Source organism: Gymnodraco acuticeps, unplaced genomic scaffold (assembly GCF_902827175.1).
Source record: "Gymnodraco acuticeps unplaced genomic scaffold, fGymAcu1.1, whole genome shotgun sequence".
Classification (NCBI taxonomy): domain Eukaryota; kingdom Metazoa; phylum Chordata; class Actinopteri; order Perciformes; family Bathydraconidae; genus Gymnodraco; species Gymnodraco acuticeps.
In genome coordinates, this window is record NW_022990510.1 from 1,448,302 (window position 1) to 1,471,606 (window position 23,305).

General features: G+C 42.8%; 1 protein-coding gene across 1 annotated transcript in view; it reads right to left on the reverse strand.

Annotated features, from left to right (window-relative positions):
• Positions 1-23,305, reverse strand: part of arnt2 (aryl-hydrocarbon receptor nuclear translocator 2) — a 119,619-nt gene that overhangs the window by 44,336 nt on the left and 51,978 nt on the right. The window contains exon 7 of the mRNA XM_034226994.1: positions 7,018-7,083. Coding sequence (XP_034082885.1) covers positions 7,018-7,083 — 66 coding nt within the window. The remainder of the gene's footprint in view (positions 1-7,017; positions 7,084-23,305) is intronic.

Genomic DNA, 23,305 nt, shown 5'->3' on the forward strand with positions numbered 1-23,305 from the left:
GCTGGGTAAACCAAAGAGACGAAGAAGGAGAGCTGGCTCCAGATTTATGGAGAAAATTAGATATAAGCCATATCTCCCCCTCGCACCATGGGCAACCTAAGAGCACTGGCTAGGAGTCAGACGGAATATCATCATGAGCCTGAGTCTTCATCATGTCTTCATCATGAGCCTGAGTCTTCATCATGTCTTCACCATGAGCCTGAGTCTTCATCATGAGCCTGAGTCTTCATCATGTCTTCACCATGAGCCTGAGTCTTCATCATGAGCCTGAGTCTTCACCATGTTTTCATCATGAGCCTGAGTCTTCATCATGAGCGTAAGTCTTCATCATGTCTTCACCATGAGCCTAAGTCTTTATCATGAGCCTGAGTCTTCATCATGTCTTCACCATGAGCCTGAGTCTTCATCATGAGCCTGAGTCTTCATCATGTCTTCATATTGAGCCTGAGTCTTCATCATGAGCCTGAGTCTTCATCATGTCTTCATCATAAGCCTGAGTCTTCATCATGAGCCTGAGTCTTTATCATGTCTTCATCATGAGCCTGAGTCTTCACCATGAGCCTGAGTCTTCATCATGAGCCTGCGTCTTCATCATGTCTTCACCATGAGCCTGAGTCTTCATCATGAGCCTGAGTCTTCACCATGAGCCTGAGTCTTCATCATGAGCCTGAGTCTTCACCATGAGCCTGAGTCTTCATCATGAGCCTGAGTCTTCATCATGTCTTCATCATGAGCCTGAGTCTTCACCATGAGCCTGAGTCTTCACCATGAGCCCGAGTCTTCACCATGAGCCTGAGTCTTCATCATGTCTTCATCATGAGCCTGAGTCTTCATCATTTCTTCATCATGAGCCTGAGTCTTCATCATGAGCCTGAGTCTTCACCATGAGCCTGAGTCTTCATCATGAGCCTGAGTCTTCATCATGTCTTCACCATGAGCCTGAGTCTTCATCATGAGCCTGAGTCTTCATCATGTCTTCATCATGAGCCTGAGTCTTCACCATGAGCCTGAGTCTTCATCATGTCTTCACCATGAGCCTGAGTCTTCATCATGTATTCACCATGAGCCTGAGTCTTCATCATGAGCCTGAGTCTTCATCATGTCTTCATCATGAGCCTGAGTCTTCATCATGTCTTCATCATGAGCCTGAGTCTTCACCATGAGCCTTCATCATGAGCCTGAGTCTTCATCATGTCTTCACCATGAGCCTGAGTCTTCATCATGTCTTCATCATGAGCCTGAGTCTTCATCATGTCTTCATCATGAGCCTGAGTCTTCATCATGAGCCTGAGTTTTCATCATGTCTTCATCATGAGCCTGAGTCTTCATCATGAGCCTGAGTCTTCATCATGTCTTCACCATGAGCCTGAGTCTTCATCATGTCTTCACCATGAGCCTGAGTCTTCACCATGAGCCTGAGTCTTCATCATGAGCCTGCGTCTTCATCATGTCTTCACCATGAGCCTGAGTCTTCATCATGAGCCTGAGTCTTCACCATGAGCCTGAGTCTTCATCATGAGCCTGAGTCTTCACCATGAGCCTGAGTCTTCATCATGAGCCTGAGTCTTCATCATGTCTTTATCATGAGCCTGAGTCTTCACCATGAGCCTGAGTCTTCACCATGTCTTCACCATGAGCCTGAGTCTTCATCATGAGCCTGAGTCTTCACCATGAGCCTGAGTCTTCATCATGAGCCTGAGTCTTCATCATGTCTTCACCATGAGCCTGAGTCTTCATCATGAGCCTGAGTCTTCATCATGAGCCTGAGTCTTCATCATGTCTTCACCATGAGCCTGAGTCTTCATCATGAGCCTGAGTCTTCATCATGTCTTCATCATGAGCCTGAGTCTTCACCATGAGCCTGAGTCTTCATCATGTCTTCACCATGAGCCTGAGTCTTCATCATGTATTCACCATGAGCCTGAGTCTTCATCATGAGCCTGAGTCTTCATCATGTCTTCATCATGAGCCTGAGTCTTCATCATGTCTTCATCATGAGCCTGAGTCTTCACCATGAGCCTTCATCATGAGCCTGAGTCTTCATCATGTCTTCACCATGAACCTGAGTCTTCATCATGAGCCTGAGTCTTCATCATGTCTTCACCATGAGCCTGAGTCTTCATCATGAGCCTGAGTCTTCACCATGAGCTTGAGTCTTCATCAGGAGCCTGAGTCTTCATCATGTCTTCACCATGAGCCTGAGTCTTCATCATGAGCCTGAGTCTTCATCATGTCTTCACCATGAGCCTGAGTCTTCATCATGAGCCTGAGTCTTCATCATGTCTTCACCATGAGCCTGAGTCTTCATCATGAGCCTGAGTCTTCATCATGTCTTCATCATGAGCCTGAGTCTTCATCATGTCTTCACCATGAGCCTGAGTCTTCATCATGAGCCTGAGTCTTCATCATGTCTTCACCATGAGCCTGAGTCTTCATCATGAGCCTGAGTCTTCACCATGTTTTCATCATGAGCCTGAGTCTTCATCATGAGCGTAAGTCTTCATCATGTCTTCACCATGAGCCTAAGTCTTTATCATGAGCCTGAGTCTTCATCATGTCTTCACCATGAGCCTGAGTCTTCATCATGAGCCTGAGTCTTCATCATGTCTTCATATTGAGCCTGAGTCTTCATCATGAGCCTGAGTCTTCATCATGTCTTCATCATAAGCCTGAGTCTTCATCATGAGCCTGAGTCTTCATCATGTCTTCATCATGAGCCTGAGTCTTCACCATGAGCCTGAGTCTTCATCATGAGCCTGCGTCTTCATCATGTCTTCACCATGAGCCTGAGTCTTCATCATGAGCCTGAGTCTTCACCATGAGCCTGAGTCTTCATCATGAGCCTGAGTCTTCACCATGAGCCTGAGTCTTCATCATGAGCCTGAGTCTTCATCATGTCTTCATCATGAGCCTGAGTCTTCACCATGAGCCTGAGTCTTCACCATGAGCCCGAGTCTTCACCATGAGCCTGAGTCTTCATCATGTCTTCATCATGAGCCTGAGTCTTCATCATTTCTTCATCATGAGCCTGAGTCTTCATCATGAGCCTGAGTCTTCACCATGAGCCTGAGTCTTCATCATGAGCCTGAGTCTTCATCATGTCTTCACCATGAGCCTGAGTCTTCATCATGAGCCTGAGTCTTCATCATGTCTTCATCATGAGCCTGAGTCTTCACCATGAGCCTGAGTCTTCATCATGTCTTCACCATGAGCCTGAGTCTTCATCATGTATTCACCATGAGCCTGAGTCTTCATCATGAGCCTGAGTCTTCATCATGTCTTCATCATGAGCCTGAGTCTTCATCATGTCTTCATCATGAGCCTGAGTCTTCACCATGAGCCTTCATCATGAGCCTGAGTCTTCATCATGTCTTCACCATGAGCCTGAGTCTTCATCATGTCTTCATCATGAGCCTGAGTCTTCATCATGTCTTCATCATGAGCCTGAGTCTTCATCATGAGCCTGAGTTTTCATCATGTCTTCATCATGAGCCTGAGTCTTCATCATGAGCCTGAGTCTTCATCATGTCTTCATCATGAGCCTGAGTCTTCACCATGTCTTCATCATGAGCCTGAGTCTTCATCATGAGCGTGAGTCTTCATCATGTCTTCACCATGAGCCTGAGTCTTCACCATGAGCCTGAGTCTTCATCATGAGCCTGAGTCTTCATCATGTCTTCATCATGAGCCTGAGTCTTCACCATGTCTTCATCATGAGCCTGAGTCTTCATCATGAGTGTGAGTCTTCATCATGAGCCTGAGTCTTCATCATGAGCCTGAGTCTTCATCATGTCTTCATCATGAGCCTGAGTCTTCACCATGTCTTCATCATGAGCCTGAGTCTTCATCATGAGCGTGAGTCTTCATCATGTCTTCACCATGAGCCTGAGTCTTCATCATGAGCCTGAGTCTTCACCATGAGACTGAGTCTTCACCATAAGCCTGAGTCTTCACCATGAGCCTGAGTCTTCATCATGTCTTCATCATGAGCCTGAGTCTTCACCATGAGCCTGAGTCTTCATCATGTCTTCATCATGAGCCTGAGTCTTCATCATGAGCCTGAGTCTTCATCATGTCTTCATCATGAGCCTGAGTCTTCATCATGAGCCTGAGTCTTCATCATGTCTTCACCATGAGCCTGAGTCTTCATCATGTCTTCACCATGAGCCTGAGTCTTCACCATGAGCCTGAGTCTTCATCATGAGCCTGCGTCTTCATCATGTCTTCACCATGAGCCTGAGTCTTCATCATGAGCCTGAGTCTTCACCATGAGCCTGAGTCTTCATCATGAGCCTGAGTCTTCACCATGAGCCTGAGTCTTCATCATGAGCCTGAGTCTTCATCATGTCTTCATCATGAGCCTGAGTCTTCATCATGAGCCTGAGTCTTCACCATGAGCCTGAGTCTTCATCATGAGCCTGAGTCTTCATCATGTCTTTATCATGAGCCTGAGTCTTCACCATGAGCCTGAGTCTTCACCATGTCTTCACCATGAGCCTGAGTCTTCATCATGAGCCTGAGTCTTCACCATGAGCCTGAGTCTTCATCATGAGCCTGAGTCTTCATCATGTCTTCACCATGAGCCTGAGTCTTCATCATGAGCCTGAGTCTTCATCATGAGCCTGAGTCTTCATCATTTCTTCACCATGAGCCTGAGTCTTCATCATGAGCCTGAGTCTTCATCATGTCTTCATCATGAGCCTGAGTCTTCACCATGAGCCTGAGTCTTCATCATGTCTTCACCATGAGCCTGAGTCTTCATCATGTATTCACCATGAGCCTGAGTCTTCATCATGAGCCTGAGTCTTCATCATGTCTTCATCATGAGCCTGAGTCTTCATCATGTCTTCATCATGAGCCTGAGTCTTCACCATGAGCCTTCATCATGAGCCTGAGTCTTCATCATGTCTTCACCATGAACCTGAGTCTTCATCATGAGCCTGAGTCTTCATCATGTCTTCACCATGAGCCTGAGTCTTCATCATGAGCCTGAGTCTTCACCATGAGCTTGAGTCTTCATCAGGAGCCTGAGTCTTCATCATGTCTTCACCATGAGCCTGAGTCTTCATCATGAGCCTGAGTCTTCATCATGTCTTCACCATGAGCCTGAGTCTTCATCATGAGCCTGAGTCTTCATCATGTCTTCACCATGAGCCTGAGTCTTCATCATGAGCCTGAGTCTTCATCATGTCTTCATCATGAGCCTGAGTCTTCATCATGTCTTCATCATGAGCCTGAGTCTTCACCATGAGCCTGAGTCTTCATCATGAGCCTGAGTCTTCATCATGTCTTCACCATGAGCCTGAGTCTTCATCATTAGTCTGAGTCTTCATCATGTCTTCACCATGAGCCTGAGTCTTCATGATGTTTTCACCATGAGCCTGAGTCTTCATCATGTCTTCATCATGAGCCTGAGTGTTCATCATGTCTTCACCATGAGCCTGAGTCTTCATCATGAGCCTGAGTCTTCATCATGTCTTCACCATGAGCCTGAGTCTTCATCATGTCTTCACCATGAGCCTGAGTCTTCATCATGAGCCTGAGTCTTCATCATGAGCCTGAGTCTTCATCATGTCTTCACCATGAGCCTGAGTCTTCATCATGTCTTCATCATGAGCCTGAGTCTTCATCATGTCTTCACCATGAGCCTGAGTCTTCATCATGTCTTCACCATGAGCCTGAGTCTTCATCATGTCTTCATCATGAGCCTGAGTCTTCATCATGTCTTCATCATGAGGCTGAGTCTTCATCATGAGCCTGAGTCTTCATCATGAGCCTGAGTCTTCATCATGTCTTCACCATGAGCCTGAGTCTTCATCATGAGCCTGATTCTTCATCATGAGCCTGAGTCTTCATCATGTCTTCACCATGAGCCTGAGTCTTCATCATGAGCCTGAGTCTTCATCATGTCTTCACCATGAGCCTGAGTCTTCATCATGAGCCTGAGTCTTCATCATGTCTTCACCATGAGCCTGAGTCTTCATCATGTCTTCATCATGAGCCTGAGTCTTCATCATGTCTTCACCATGAGCCTGAGTCTTCATCATGAGCCTGAGTCTTCATCATGTCTTCATCATGAGCCTGAGTCTTCATCATGAGCCTGAGTCTTCATCATGTCTTCATCATGAGCCTGAGTCTTCATCATGTCTTCATTATGATATAATATTTATTTATTTTATTCTAAATGATGCAACTGTCACAACACTTAATCTCTAGATAGATAAATAAAGCATGTTGATTCAAAAGCAATACCGTAGAGGCTTCTCAATACTCAAATTTCCCCTCCTCGACTCCTCGGTCCTCCGGTAGTGACCCGGAAATGAATTTCAGCGCGCCATTTTGAAGGACGTCTCATTTCTCTAAATGCACACCGAGGACCGAGCATCGAGCGTCGAGGAGGCTCTCTGGAGGAGCTATAACCGAGGATACACTGATGGTTCCTCCACGGCTCCTCCACGGATGGATTTCCGGGAACGGTGGAGGCGTGACGCACGGCCGGACTTATCTCAGCCAATGACAGCTCTGCATGCATCCCCTGGATATTATTTTAGAAACTGCTTTCATCGCGTCGCGATGTTTCCAGAGAGAACAGCTGTACGGTCCATGCAGAAAGCAGAGCAGTGTGTATAATATATATCACTCAGTATAACAGGCTTGGTTCCCCTCCTCGGTCCTCCGCTCGCATCTCCTGTGGGCGGGTCTAAGTCTCGAGGATGGAGGGGAACCGAGGAGGGGAGTCGAGGAGGGGAAATTTGAGTATTGAGAAGCCTCTATTGTCTCTAAGACTCATCTCTCTCTTCAAGTACCAGCTTTTACAATACCAACAGCTTTGCATTTATATAAAGTGTGATGCGTCACTACTAGCTGTTCTAGTACAGAATAAAGTGTCAATGAAACTAGTAGTGTCGAAAGAAAAATGAACTGCAACATTCTTATTGCATTTATGACCATATCACAATTACATTCTCAAGATATTATAGTGGATAACCACCATGGTAATAGAAGCGGTTCCTGTACCTGTATCTCTTCCTCATGTTAGATAGTCGGTTTAGGGAGATGTGATCCAGGGGAGCACTACCGCACCTGCACACAGAGACAGATGTTTAAGTGACATTCCAGTGGAAAACAATACCAGCAAACGGCTGCTAAGCACACACATACAACTGCTTGACAATACATAAGAACAATGTACTGACACCTCAAATGACGCCCTCTTTACTGAAGATTAAAACATTTTGTTACTTGAAGTCCATTCTCACAAACTATCTTGCACTGTTCCACTGAGAGCTTGTTTATTAGGTAGTAGACCTGTTGTAGACAACTGTCTTGTGATACTCTTTATTTTTAAAAGACAAATTCACCTAATTTCACATAGATTCAGTCTGAATTATGCTATTTTGGGGACGATGGGTTCCCCATACCCCATACATGTTCCACTTCACAATGTCTTTGAGCAGAGCTGTCAACTGTGGGCTGAAGGAGGGAAAGAAAGAAAAAAGAAGGACAGAAGAAAAAAGGAGGAAAGGAATGAAGGAAGAAATAGCAGAAGAAACACTCCTTTCTTCATCCTACTTCCTTCCATTGTTTAAGAGGAGGGAGGAAAGAAAGAAAGGAAGAAGAATTAAAGGAACGCATGGAGAAAGAAAGAAGGCAAGGAAGATTAGAGAAAGGAAGGAAGGGGGAAATGGGAAAGAAAGAGAAATAAGAAAGGAAAGGAGGGAATAATTAAAGGAAAGAATGGAGCAAACATGGAGGGTAAGAAGGAAAGGAAGGTGAGAAGGCAGGAAGTGAGTGCTTCCAGTTGGACTTCCTCTGGGCCACGGTTCACAGTCTGAGCTGTTTTCTGTTTTCTCTGTCTCGTGGCTGAGCGTTACATAAGCCAGCCTGGATCTAATCATGGCTTCCCTGAAACCCTGTCTTCCTCAGACATGTTTACACTACGTGTCACAGAAGTGGTTGCGTTTCGGTTTGCTTGCAGTCTTGTTCAAAGCGTCCCAGCAGCATGTTGTTTAAATTATGCAAAGCCTGAAATAGCAACAGAACAGAAGAACATGGCAGTCCAACACAATCCTCACAACATGACACAGTGTGGCTCCACAGGCCGAGACCTCTGAGAAGGATCCGGACCAAAGAAGGCTAAAGCCACGTGTCATAGAGACAATGGAAAAGGTGTGTATGTTGTCCATGAAGCAGTATACAGCTTCTCTGATGTATTTTGTAGCCATGTGATGTGATGTCCAACAGACGGCAATAGTTATTAGAACAGAAAGCAGGCCTGCTAAAGCCGGTCTCAGGTTTCAGGACTTTTTTACTGATTTCTGCCTGATCTCCGGACATTCAGAGGAGCACCACACTGAAAAAACTGAAAGGTTGACTTTAATTAAATGTATTATGTCGACAGGTTTCACATAACAGTATTAAGTTAGTTGAAAGCAATAATAATACATTTAAATAAACAATATTAGGTTCAACTTAATAGTATTGCTTTCAACTAACCTAATACAGTTATGTTCACATCATTTTTGGTTACTGTCCTATATACATTGGAATGATTTAAAACCTGTTGTTATTTATCCTAATAATTATAAAGGTGTGCCTTGTGAAAATTGTGATATAAACCGGCCCGGGGTGCAAAGGGTGTTTACTTTATTCAATTATTAATGTAAATGTGTTACATCAAGGGATAAGGCAGAATACAAATTAAATATTAATTTTCTTTTCTCCCAGCGCAGATCTGACGCCCTAGGCGACCGGCCTAGATCGCCAGTGCCAAAGGCCGGCCCTGCGGCTCCGTTAGCTCCGGCGACCACCACTGGGATAATTGGGTCCCCTTTTAACATTTGCTCCCTTTTAGCATTATGGGTGTCATAGCCATAGACAATAAAAGTCATACCCAAGGCTGAATCATAAACTAAACTGTGTATATATATATATTTATTAGGGATGGGAATTTGAAAGCAAATGTATATTCGAATATTCGACCCCCCAAAAAACGGTTAACCGGTTAACCGAAATTTACATATCCTATTAAAAAAAAATTGGGTAATTTCTTTTTTTTTTACCCAATTTTTTTTCAATCATTTTTGGAAATAAATAAATACATTGTTCAAATCTATTGAACTGGTGATCACAGTTTGACAGCTATAGGCCTACAGCTTTCATGTGCGGAGGCGATTCACAATCAGCCCAGCTGTAGAGAAGACCCTCTCAGCTGGAACGGAGGTTGCGGGTATAGCAAGGTATGGCATGTATATAAGTTTAATTTGGCATAGTTTGCCCTCTCTAATATTTCCACACATTACTCCTTTTTGACGCCATGTCTGTTGTGTAGGACTCTTCTTAGAGTGTAAATAATTACCAGACTATGACTGGTAAAATATGTTGAATACCGGCAAAACTAAATCTCTCCTGTCAAAATGTCTATGTACTTTGCCGCCACACACGGTTGCCAAGCAGCGCTTATTGTTGTTTAGGCTGGCCACTCATGTGTCGCGAGTGTTGACAGGGGGCGGGGGAGCACGCTCATGAACTGTTAGCGCCGGAACCTCGCAACGGCTGCGGAGCGCATTTACGCCACATTTGGGCCTAAGAGGAGGTTTGAGTCTGCGTGATCTGCGTGTAGGGAGGGGCAGCAGCCATATCATTGGCTAGAGCCAGCTAGATCTGATGGATTCGGACATAAACACGAGTGAAGTATAACCGGACGCGAGAGAGAGAGAGATCAGCACCTGCAGCTCTGCCCGCTGTGAGGGACCGGTGAGCGGAGCAAAACACACCTTTAGACGTCAACTAACACATTTAGCTATGGGACTGTCGTAGATATATATACATTGAATTATTCAATTTGATAATATGTAATCAACTTAGGCATCACTCCCAAAAAATAAATAAATAAAACTCATATTCGAATACATGAATAATTATTCGAATACCTGAATAATTTTGAATATTCGATTAATCGTTCCCATCCCTAATATATATATATATATATATATATACAGTAACTACAACTAGCTAACGTTGTAGCCTAGCAGAGTGGACAAGTTGCTGTTAGCTGACAGTGAGGCACGTACCTGTCCATCAAAGTGACCACGCCCTAATTTATGCAAAAACGTTAAGACCTAATATAAATAAAAGGGTCGCGTTATAAAACAATTCACTCACAAATTCATAATCATGAAGGTGGAATCTAACTATACCCTGAATAATTTTTATTGCATCCAGGGGTAGAAACATGTTTTTTTCTGCTGTAAAGTTGGGCATTTTAACATGGGGGTCTATGGAAATTGATCCTTTCTGCAGTCATCGCCTATCGGCCAATAGATGAACTGCAGTTTGTGGCACTTCCTTATTGGCCTCCCGGCTCTGCCCCAGAGTTTGCCGCTTGGTCTGAACACAGCAGACAACAGGAGTATTTACAACAGCATATAAAAACAAAAATACTGCATGTGGGTGCACACTTATTCTCTGTCTTACTGTTCCATACATCCCATCAATGTATGAGATTAAGTTAGCTTTATCATCTCAATCAGTGATTAAGTGAATAATAAAGTTTTTATCAGGTTACTATCAGCCTGTCAGTCATTATTTTTAGGGAGGGGGCGGGGGTTTGGAGGAACAGAGAAGACCATGATCGCGGAAACTTTCCTCCTGCCTTCACAAACTTTACACAAGTATTTGTCAACTGAAAATAGCAAGAGGACATTCATACTCAGCGATCCAAGACTTGATTAAATCCTTACATTACATCTTCTCTCCTATGAAATCAAACTAGATCACTATGTTAGGAATGATGTGCGGTGAGACGGTCATTATGGGCAAAAATAACTCAGAAATGGTGAGCAGGAATGGGTTTTCAGCATATTATATATAAATATATACTAAAAACATATTGATTCAAACATGATCACTATGTCACAAAAGTAAACAAAGGAGTCCAATTGAGTCATTTCAGGATGGAGGGAGTGGGGGAGAGAAACTCCCTCTGGAGGGAACACAGGGATTTTAGCCTCTGCAGACCATTTAGATGCACTAAAACCTACAGAACACACTACTAGGCCTGTCGCGATAATCGATAAATTGACTTATCGTACGATAAATAAAAATGGATTCGATAACTTTTCTGAGCTCGATAAATTGCCGTTTACATAAGGATGTGACCAGCATTTTAGCTAGGAGCGCTGTGGCTGCCAGGCGCGCTGTGAGGGGCGGGGCTGACACACAGCCAGGTCAGGACACTCCACATGCACGTGCAGCAGCGTAGCAGCCAAATTAATAATATAGCGACAAGCGGGAGACAACGTGTGACTTACTCGCAGGGAATTTAAAGTGAAATGGAATTGGTTACAAAACCTAACTACACAACTCGATTCTCCGGTGTGGCAGTATTTTGGATTCAAGCCAAATCAACGAGGCGAACCTACGGACTTCAATGAGCCGGGCGGTGTGTCGCATTTGGTTAAAAAAGGTAGCTACAAAAGCAGACAATACCACGCATTTTAAACTACACCTAAAACACAACCACCCCATACCATTTTCCCAGCTGGTAGCAAACAGGGCAGCTGGAGATGGAGAGCCCCCACCTTCCCGACAGTTTACAATCAAAGATGCATTTGCCCGACAATGCAAACATGTCTACTTGAGCAGGTCTCCCTTGAAAAAGAGATCGATGATCTCAAGGGATACACCTGGATAAATAAAGGCTTGAAATGAAATGAATGTGTTCCTTGCTCGAAAACTTTGAAAAACAGATTTGGATATGGCCTGTTGAGGCATCTGGGATAGATAGATAGAGAGAGAGCTCTGTTTTCCAGCCTGAGTCTATTTAATTTATTGTTTTGGTTGTGTGTGATTTAATTAATTTATTATAATTTAATTAATTTGTTTTATTTATTATATATCATTTATATATTTTAATATTATTTCACATTTCATTTGCAATGTTGAATGTTCAATACAAAGTTATGTTTGAAAGGATGTACTTGAATTATTATTATATATTATCATTCTCAGTGGTCTAAAATGGTCTTACACTGAACAAAAATATAAATGCAACACTTTTGTTTTTGCTCCCATTTTTCATGAGATGAACTCAAAGATCTAAAACATTTTCTATATACACAAAATAACCATTTCTCTCAAATATTGTTCACAAATCTGAAAACATCTGTGATAGTGAGCACTTCTCCTTTGCCGAGATAATCCATCCCACCTCACAGGTGTGGCATATCAAGATGCTGATTAGACAGCATGATTATTGCACAGGTGTGCCTTAGGCTGGCCACAATAAAAGGCCACTCTAAAAATGTTCAGTTTTATCACACAGCACAATGCCACAGATGTCGCAAGTTTTGAGGGAGCGTGCAATTGGCATGCTGACAGCAGGAATGTCCACCAGAGCTGTTGCCCGTGAATTGAATGTTCATTTCTCTACCATAAGCCGTCTCCAAAGGCGTTTCAGAGAATTTGGCAGTACATCCAACCGGCCTCACAACCGCAGACCACGTGTAACCACACCAGCCCAGGACCTCCACATCCAGCATGTTCACCTCCAAGATCGTCTGAGACCAGCCACTCGGACAGCTGCTGCAACAATCGCTTTGCATAACCAAAGAATTTCTGCACAAACTGTCAGAAACCGTCTCAGGGAAACTCATCTGCATGCTCGTCGTCCTCATCGAGGTCTCGACCTGACATGACATGACATGTTCGTCATCGTAACCGACTTGAGCGTCTGGCACGTTGGAGAGGTGTTCTCTTCACGGATGAATCCCGGTTTTCACTGTTCAGGGCAGATGGCAGACAGCGTGTGTGGCGTCGTGTGGGTGAGCGGTTTTCTGATGTCAATGTTGTGAATCGAGTGGCCCATGGTGGTGGTGGGGTTATGGTATGGGCAGGCGTATGTTATGGACGACGAACACAGGTGCATTTTATTGATGGCATTGTGAATGCACAGAGATACCGTGACGAGATCCTGAGGCCCATTGTTGTGCCATTCATCCACGACCATCACCTCACAGCATGATAATGCACGGCCCCATGTTGCAAGGATCTGTACACAATTCCTGGAGGCTGAAAACATCCCAGTTCTTGCATGGCCAGCATACTCACCGGACATGTCACCCATTGAGCATGTTTGGGATGCTCTGGATCGGCGTATACGACAGCGTGTTCCAGTTCCTGCCAATATCCAGCAACTTGACACAGCCATTGAAGAGGAGTGGACCAACATTCCACAGGCCACCATCAACAACCTGATCAACTCTATGCGAAGGAGATGTGTTGCACTGCGTGAGGCAAATGGTGGTCACACCAGATACTGACTGGTTTTCGGACCCCGCCAGACCCCCCCAATAAAGCAAAACTGCACGTTTCAGAGTGGCCTTTTATTGTGGCCAGCCTAAGGCACACCTGTGCAATAATCATGCTGTCTAATCAGCATCTTGATATGCCACACCTGTGAGGTGGGATGGATTATCTCGGCAAAGAAGAAGTGCTCACTATCACAGATTTTTTCAGATTTGTGAACAATATTTGAGAGAAATGGTTATTTTGTGTATATAGAAAATGTTTTAGATCTTTGAGTTCATCTCATGAAAAATGGGAGCAAAAACAAAAGTGTTGCATTTATATTTTTGTCCCGACAATATTATTGTTTATCGCAATAATTTCCAGGAAAATGTATCGTCCAACAAAATTAATTATCGTGACAGGCCTACACACTACAGCAGAGGGAGAACCCCAAAATGCATATTAGGGCCTCTTTAAAAGGTGTATATGTGAGCTTGTGTCAGCACTCAGCCAGACATCATTTGTGACACCAATGTACATACCGATGTGTTGGATATTTTAAAGATCACATTTAAGTACTAGATCTCACTTTCTATAAGCTGATATCAGGTATTAATGACTGGGCCAAAAAAACGTGGAAACATTCCAACATTTGTAATATTCAAATCATAAAATATGTTGTATTATAATCTTGATTTTAAACTCATTACTAGCCGACTTTTTTGCCCCGGCTAGAATCGTACTTCTTCCCTGCCTCTGACTCATCCTGATAGGTCTGTACAGAATATGATTAATAGTGGGAATAATAGCCTGAACACCACAATCAATCACACAAAAAACCCTTTTGTGAGAGCGTCTGCGGGGATAATTAGAAACAGCTCAGCAGGACTCTTCAATGTTCTGTGTAGGCAGCAGCTAAAAGAAACAAAACTGCCATTCAAATCTTTGTAAAGGTCTAATGGCTGTCACTGTGTGAGCTGCACACGGTGATATTCTATTAATGTTCACGTTCACACAGTCAGTTGATTTTTGCCGGCCGTCTTTCCTGCAACGGCAGTTTTTCTGTATTTCCTTTCTCCTGTAATATGACTTGATCGCTTTAAACTCCGCACACTGAGCTCTGATTGGTCAGCAGGCGGTGCTTTCACTGAGTTGATCTCTTATCCTTGGGTTCTTGGGTTAAACTTGTTTCTGATTTAGATTTATCCAAAGCAACTTCCATACATTCAGTACTGTGGGCTGTCCCCAGAGGAGCAACTTGGGGTGAAGTGTCTTGCCACTTCTCACAACGACATGCTGACTGACAGCAGTGGGACTAGAACTTGCTCTTCCCTGATCCGAAGGCGAGTGCACTATCCCACTGAGTCACAGCCATCACTAGATGACAAGATAGGCGCTTCAGTTTTCCTTTAAGATCTCCTTTGGCTTAGGAAACACTCATTTACGAAAGGAAAACAACCAATTGTGAAAGAGAAAGGCGTATCATGTAAGTTACGGTGCTTATTAAGCATTTGAACTGCTTATATGTTTGAACTTTAACAATATGTTAAACCAAAAGCTGAAATAGGAACATTGCACTAATTTCTGTAAAATTATCAAAAGTTTCTCAGTGTTTGTTTACTGAGTTGTGTGGAGTTTCTTAACTTTTTTTCAAAATGTTTAAATGGTGATATGCATAGTGATAGATGTGTAGGCCTAACAAGTTATATTGCAAAAGATTTTATTTAGTCAAAGTATTTTCATACAATAATAGTGTGAGTGAGTTCAGTAGGATTCTCTAAGCACCAGTCTCTTTCTTAAATCCTGATGAATTTTCCGTCACATCTTTCCTTAACCCCATGACGTTTTGCCCTGAGTAATAGTGGTTAGGAAAAGACTATTCTTGACAATTTAACCGAACCCTAATACTGATTAATTTGATACTAGGTTTCAGCTCCTCCTCGGTTATCTCCTCAACTGTAGTTTATAACTCTAGAATCTATTGAATTGAATTGATTTATTTAAAACAAGGGACAGTGTACATTAATCAACATATTAAAAACATGTAAATGAGCAAGACTTCCGGTAGAGCGATGAGCTGGTAAGACGCACTCACCAGTTGCTCGCACACATTTTTAGTTAAAACTAAATTTTTCGACGAATTCAACCACATTTTAGACGTTTGAAAAAAAGCTATTAGATCTGTGACACAAAAAGGAGAAAATCCCGTTATAAAATGCAGAAAAAGAACATTGTAAAATCCGACCAGAGCGGCGAACCAGGCCCTAAAGAAGCCTCGGGCTCAAATAACGAAGAGGCCTCCGGAGTGGCTGGACGGGCAACGGACGACAGTAGCACACTGGGGGCTATAGCGGCACTTCATGCAGAGCTGACGCTAGTCAAGTCGGAGATTTGCCGTAAAATAGAGACTGAGATTTCAGAGATAACTACTACACTGAGAGGAGAGATAACGGCTCTAAAAGCCGAAAATGACGCAGCGATAACAACACTAACAGCCCAGATAGACTCACAAAAGCAAACGTTAAAGGAGCTAACCGAAGCGGCTAACGGCTCATCAGATATAGTGCAGGAGCTGGAAAGTAAAGTCAAGACACTCTGTGAGCAAGTGGGAACTCTCTCAGAAAAATGCCTCGACTTGGAAGGCCGTTCGAAGAGGCAAAACCTGAGAGTGGCCGGAGTAAAAGAAGGGAAAGAAAATGGACAGAGAACAAGGCTTTTTGTGGCAGATATGCTGAAGGAGACGCTAGGCTTGGAATAAGCACCCGAAATATACAGAGCCCATAGAGCCCTACGGAGACGCGCTGGGGACAACGAACCACCGAGACACCTGATCGCTAGGGTACACTACTGTCACGCTTTTGAAGACATCATGAAGAAGGTGATCTCTACCAGAGACCTGACATTCCAGGGTCAGCGGATACAGATCTTCAGGGAACTTCCGACTGAAGTTGTTAAACGCCGAGCTGCGTTCACCCCAACCAGGAAGATACTACGCGACAAGCCTGGAGTCAGATTCGCGCTACTATACCCAGCCAAGCTACAAGTATCACACAACGGCTCAGAGAGGTTCTTTACGGATCCGGAGGAGGCTCGGCAATACGCGGAACGTCTCTTCGGGTCTGCAGAGGAGGAGCAAGTTGAGTGCACTCCATTCCGGAGCCAAGACTAAAATACTTTAAACTTTGATTTTTCAGAGACTGACCGAAAATAAGTCCCAACGTGAGTTTCTTATAAGTGAACTAAATGTGTGGCTCTTGCTAACGGGTGCTGTTTATACAGGTTTTCAATACAGGTCACTCAGGGGTTTTATTACTAACCAAAGTTCTGCCCTCTTCTTTTCATGGGCAAAGGTCTATATTTGCCTAATACTGCTCTTAATGAGCTGATAAATATGAGGAGGCTTGCACTAGGTGGAAACCATGTTAAATATACCTCTGTTTTTGTTGTTGTTAGTGTTGAGGCTGTTTCTCCCTGAGGCCTCAGTCTCGCTCTATTATATGAGTACACAACTATACACTCCTATAGTGAACAAATCTGAAAAGTTCCAAGTGCGACTTATCAATCTAAATAGCCTATTTCTTTCGTTTATATATGGGAAAGGCTCAGTTCCATAAATATCTGAACACCTTATGTGGTGGTTTTGGGTTTATTATTAAGGTGGAGCAACAGTGGAAGGACAGTATGATAGTGATTAAGAACTGGGGGATATGTAGCTGCAGGAGAACTTGGACGTCTGGGGAGGAGGGTCGGCCCCACTCCTTAGAGTTCAACTGTGGTCGTGCAGAGGATATGTATGTTTCTGTTTTGGTTTGTATTTTCACTTTTTTTTCACTTCCTTTTTTTTTTACGGGGGCAGATTTGAGGCTGGGTTGGGGTGGGGAGCAGTGCCACTGCGGTTATATCACTGGAGGGAGATGTGGAGATTACATCAAAAGACACAATCTAAGGGACCCTTTTATGCCTTTTGGCTGTGACAACAGATAAAATAAGTGGTGATACAGGTAAAGGAGAGGATTTAACTTTTTGCACATGGAATGTGAACGGGATCAATGAACCAGTAAAACGGGGTAAAGTACTGTCCCATCTAAGGGGGCTTCATGCAGACATCAGTTTTTTACAAGCGACACATTTAAATAACAAAGCACAGAATACAATTAAGGCTATATGGATAAATCAGGTTTATCATTCTACGTTTTCGGCAAAGGCTAGAGGTGTAGTTATTTCTAAATTATGTTCAAGTACTAGATCTTCCCAATCTAAGTTTTGTATAGCTGATCTGAAGTCTTCTTGCTTGTTTCTTGGGATGCCAAAGGGTTCTTTATTACCTGCATGCGCAGTGAACCGTTTGCCAGTTAGTTTTCTAGATACAAGCACCATATTGTGGTCTGACAGCCCTGTTACCATATTGTATGATTTTGTAATCCTTTCAGGTCTATTTGTTAAAATTAGGTCAATCTGGGTACTGGTGCTGTTTGTTATTCGCGTTGGGCCTTTAACGATTTGAGTCAAATTAAAACTATCAGTAATTTGCTTAAGCTTCTTCCTTGACGACTTGTCTTCCCAGTTCAAATGTAGGACACCCATAACAATTACCTCTTTCTTAAAATCACATTGACATAAAACCTTCTTGAATTGATCATAGAAGCTAACATTTGAAGAAGGTGGTCGATAAATTACTATTAAAGTAAAGGACATCTGAGGCGACAGGATTAGGGATGGGTACCGAGCCCCGGTATTAAACGGGCCCTGGGGCTGAATTATTAAAGACCGTGGTACCGTTAAGCTCCAACGTTATCGGTCTTTTTATCGGTACTGGAGACATGTAAAAAATATGTCATGTGTAATGTGTATTATTGCTACACAAACATTATATTGCAGTTTTAGTGTTGCCAACTCCGTTTCTAACATGCAAAAAGACTGCAAAATGCGTAATTTTTTGTATTTTCGATCTCTCTCCCTCGCCTGCTTGCGAGGGGGCGGGGCAGTTTACACACACGCAGCTGCTACATGCAGCAGCACACACACGGAGATGGCGGAGTTAACGCGCTCCGAGTTGTGGTTAAACTTTACCCGTCTCGATGTGGACAATGCTCGTTGCCTAAAGTGCATTAAGTGTTTAGCATGTAAGGGTGGTAACACGAGCAATTTGTCTAAACATTTAGCAAAAGTGCTCCACATTCAGACGGAGAAATGCACCGTTTTCGACTGTCTTTCTAGTAGCTCTGCAGCCCCATCCACGAGTAACGTTTCCACATCAGGTGTTATGTATGCTAGCAGCAACACAGAGTTAACTCCATGATACAAACATGGGTTAATGATTAGAGGAAACTGAGTTATTTATTTTGTTAAAGTTTCAGCTATTCTGTTTACAGTTCTGTCATCACATTATTTAATACGATTTGTTAAAACACTGTTGTTTCTTTTGATGTGAAATATTATTTATTTAATTTAAATAAAAAGCAATGTTAGTTTTGTTCACAATTTGTTTATTTTCATTTATTTGAATAGGGACAATGCACATTAATCAATCAATGTTTATTTATATAGCCCAATATCACAAATGTTACATTTGTCTCAGTGGACTTTACAGTTTGTACAAAATATCAGTATGACAATACGACACCCCATTAATGAACACTTTAGACAAATAATGCTTCAAGTGTAAATATGCCGGATTTTATCTTTGAGCTAATTTCCATTTGTAGTCCCTGACATACAACATATAGTTAGTTTACCTCGTTTTTTCTCTCCAAAAGAACCGATAAAAGTACCGTTAAAAGACCGGACCGATAAGCGGTATCGATAAAATTAGTAGTACCGTTAAAACCTTAACGATACCCATCCCTAGACAGGATCATATTTAGGCCTACTAAATCGATTGGGTCTTGCCATAGAATATCATTGCAATGAAAATTAGAACACCGCCCCCTTTAGTATACATTTGGTCCCTCCTGTAGCTATTATAACCCGGAAGTTGTACGGTAGCAGATGGAGAGTTGTCCGTAAGCCAAGTTTCTGTTAAGCCGAGGTAATCTAAATTAGACTCTAGTAACATGTTCTTTATTTGGTCACTTTTTAGACAAGATTTTAGGCTTTGTATATTTAGGTGTCCCCCTAATATACCCTTTGGTTTTACCTTCAGATCCCAAATAATTCTTGCATTGTTTACAGTTTGGACGACTTTCCATGTCCGGTTCATTTGGATTGCTCTGTTTACTACCCTACCACGCTTGTTGTTGTTGCTGTTAGAGTACACATATTTGAGCGGTGTTATCCTGCAGTCATTGTCACTGTGTGAGATGTTGTGTGGAACCACACCTGTAAAGAATAATCTAGATGCTTCAGTAATGAACAATTACAGGCCCATATCAAACCTCCCATTTCTAGGTAAGATCATTGAAAAAGTTGTTTTTTAACAGTTGAGTAATTTCTTGCATTTAAATAACTGTTTCGATGTGTTCCAGTCAGGCTTTCGTCCAAACCACAGCACTGAGACTGCTCTTGTAAAGGTCTTTAATGACATCCACTTAAACACAGACAGTGGCAGAACTTCAGTGTTAGTATTATTAGATCTCAGTGCTGCGTTTGACACTGTTGACCACAGCATATTACTAGACCGATTGGAAAACTGGGTGGGACTTTCGGAAACGGTTCTAAATTGGTTTGAATCCTACCTATAGGACAGAAACAACTTTGTTTCTATAGGTACATACACATCTGAGTTGACAAATATGACATGTGGGGTTCCTCAAGGCTCCATCTTGGGGCCTCTTCTCTTTAACATCTACATGCTACCACTGGCTCAGATAATGAAGAACAACAAAATAAGTTACCATAGCTATGCAGATGACACACAAATCTACGTAACAATTTCACCAGGAGACTATGCTCCAATTCAAACACTGAGTAAGTGCATTGAACAAATCAATGACTGGATGTGTCAGAACTATCTCCAATTAAACAAAGATAAAACTGAGGTAATGGTTTTTGGAGCAAAGTCAGAATGTATAAAAGTGAGCGCTGAGCTTCAGTCTGCAATGTTCAAAACAACAGATAAAGCCAGAAATCTAGGTGTAGTCATGGACTCTGACCTGAGTTTCAACAGTCACATTAAAACAGTTACTAAATCAGCCTACTATCACCTAAAGAATATATCTAGGATTAAAAGACTAATGTCACAGCAGGATTTGGAAAAACTTGTCCGTGCTTTTATCTTCAGTAGACTCGACTACTGCAATGGTGTCTTCACAGGTCTCACTAAAAAATCTATTAGGAAGCTGCAGCTGATTCAGAATGCCGCTGCTCGAGTCCTCACTGACACTAAGAAAGTGGATCACATCACTCCTGTTCTGAAGTCTTTACACTGGCTTCCTGTGTGTCAAAGAATAGATTTCAAAATACTGCTGCTGGTTTATAAAGCACTGAATGGTTTAGGCCCAAATTACATTTCTGACCTCCTGCTAAATTATGAACCATCCAGATCTCTCAGGTCTTCAGGGACTGGTCAGCTTTCTGTCCCCAGAGTCAGAACTAAACATGGTAAAGCAGCGTTCAGTTATTATGCTCCAAATATCTGGAACAAACTCCCAGAAACCTGCAGGTCCGCTGCAACTCTGACTACTTTTAAATCCAGGCTGAAGACTTTTCTTTTTGTCGCTGCTTTTAATTGAACTATTCATATCTTAGACTGCACTGTAACTTTTATCCATGTATTTTTTCTTTTAATGTTTTAAATTTAAACATAATTAATTTCTCCATGACATTTATGAGAGGGACTGCTCGAAAGTAGGATATTTGGGATATCCATCGTAGCCAGGGTTTACGATCAGTTTTTAGGTGAGTTGTACTGAGGAACAAGTATCACAGCACCGACGGGTGAAAAATAGTGTTTAGGTAACACGGGGTGTTCAGGTAACACTTAAAGACTTTGTTATGGAACGCAAAGCAGAGTAGGGGGCTAGTACACCCTCCTGAGGGTCCGATTGTGGATGTCATGCGAGCAAAACATGGTGAAAACCGTCTGAAACTCCATGACATTTATGAGAGGGACTGCTCGAAAGTAGGATATTTGGGATATCCATCGTAGCCAGGGTTTACGATCAGTTTTTGGGTGATTTGTACTGAGGAACAAGTATCACATCGCCGACGGGTGAAAAATAGTGTTTTGGTAACACGGGGTGTTCAGGTAACACTTAAAGACTTTGTTATGGAACGCAAAGCAGAGTAGGGGGCTAGTACACCCTCCTGAGGGTCCGATTGTGGATGTCATGCGAGCATAACATGGTGAAAACAATCCGTCTAAATTAACAATCGGGACGGAAATGTTCGGATTTCCAAAGGGAGGTTCTGTGAATAAATTAAAAATCAAGAACCGAAATAATTGAACTATTCATATCTTAGACTGCACTGTAACTTCTATCTTTTAATGTTTATTTTATTAGCTTTTCTTTTTAATGACTGATTTTAAATGCCATTTTCTTAATGTCTTTCATTTTTTGTTTTTCTTTTAATGTTTCTTTTATTATCTTTTACCGTTTTTGAATGCCTTTGTCTGAATGTCTTTCATTTTTGTAAAGCACCTTGAATTGCCTGGTGCTAAAAGGTGCTATATAAATAAACTTGCCTTGCCTTGCCTTACATACGCTGTTGTTACTTGCTGGAACCGTCGGAGATGTTGTCATTTTCGCTGCAAGACTCCTTGGCGAAGAAGTCTCTGCTGGCGGTGAATTCACCGGTGACAGTTTAGTCACCTGTATTAGTAGCCGCGGGCAAAGATTCCACTAGTAGCGAGGACTGCTCTCCTTTTCGCCAAGGTATGTTCGATTCTGGATATCTGTCGACCTCCTTGGACTGCTGCCACTGGATGGTGAAGAGACGCCGCTGCTTGGCGAAGAGACGCCACTGGATAACCCCTGTCTCGTCCGTGTTGCTCGGGGGAGTGGGCTGGATCGCCCTCGTTGGGCCACCCCAGGCCGGTGTCTGGATATTGCAGCTGGAGGACTGCTGGATCCTCCGTGGTGCTCAGGGAGGGTGCAGGTTGAACTAGGTGAGTTTGCTGATAGTTTATGGAGCACAAGTGGCCTCTAGATATATTTACCTGAGGAGAAGTAAAGTTACAGGTGACACTGTCAGCGAAGCTTGCTTCATTTGATGTCGGGCCAGGACATTGATGAATATCCCCCGACAGAAGCAGACAGATGGCTATTATCAGAGCCTCGTTGCTTTGTCGCCTGCTTGATGTTTTTGCGGTTTTCCTCCTTGTGTTGTACCACTGTGGAAATCGAAGAGTAGCAGCCAGGACACATGGTGGATCTTGTTTGTACTGATGAGTCCCATGAGTGATCGGATCATCATAGTTGACAGTTGTATTCGTATATTTGTTGTTGAGAGATTGCTGAATTGCATTGACGTTTACCGGTTGTACAATTGTCAAAATTAGCGTGTACAAAAGCAGGACAACTACCGCACCTGACCGACCTGCCGCCATTTTTCATTCGTCACCCCAAATATTTCAGATGAAGGTCCCTGAAGCTAAATATTAAGTGGAGCCCTAGAGTGTCAAGTTTCCTTGACATAAAAACACTTGAGAAGCATTTCTCTACAGTATCCTGATGGTTTCATGTGTAACTCATGTTACCAGGAGGTAACAAAATCAAAATTAGTGCTCCATTATTTAAACATATGACCGGGCCTATTACTAAGCTAAATATGTCAGGCTGCTTGTGATAAAGAACATTTTAAAAAGGTGGAATTATTGAAATACTGCAACATTTTGAAGATTTAGAAATGTAGGGGTTTGAGTTTGAAAACCCAAGATAACGTAACACAAGTTCATGAGATGTGAACCAGGGCTTGTTGTTGTTGGCAGCAGGGTGAGTTTCAACAACAACAAGCCATGGTTCACACCAAAACTGAAACAGCTAAGATTGCAAAAGGAGGAGGAGTTTAGGAGTGGCGATAAGGCACGTTTTAGAGAGTCGAAGTACGTCTTTGGCAAGGCGGTGAGAGATGCTAA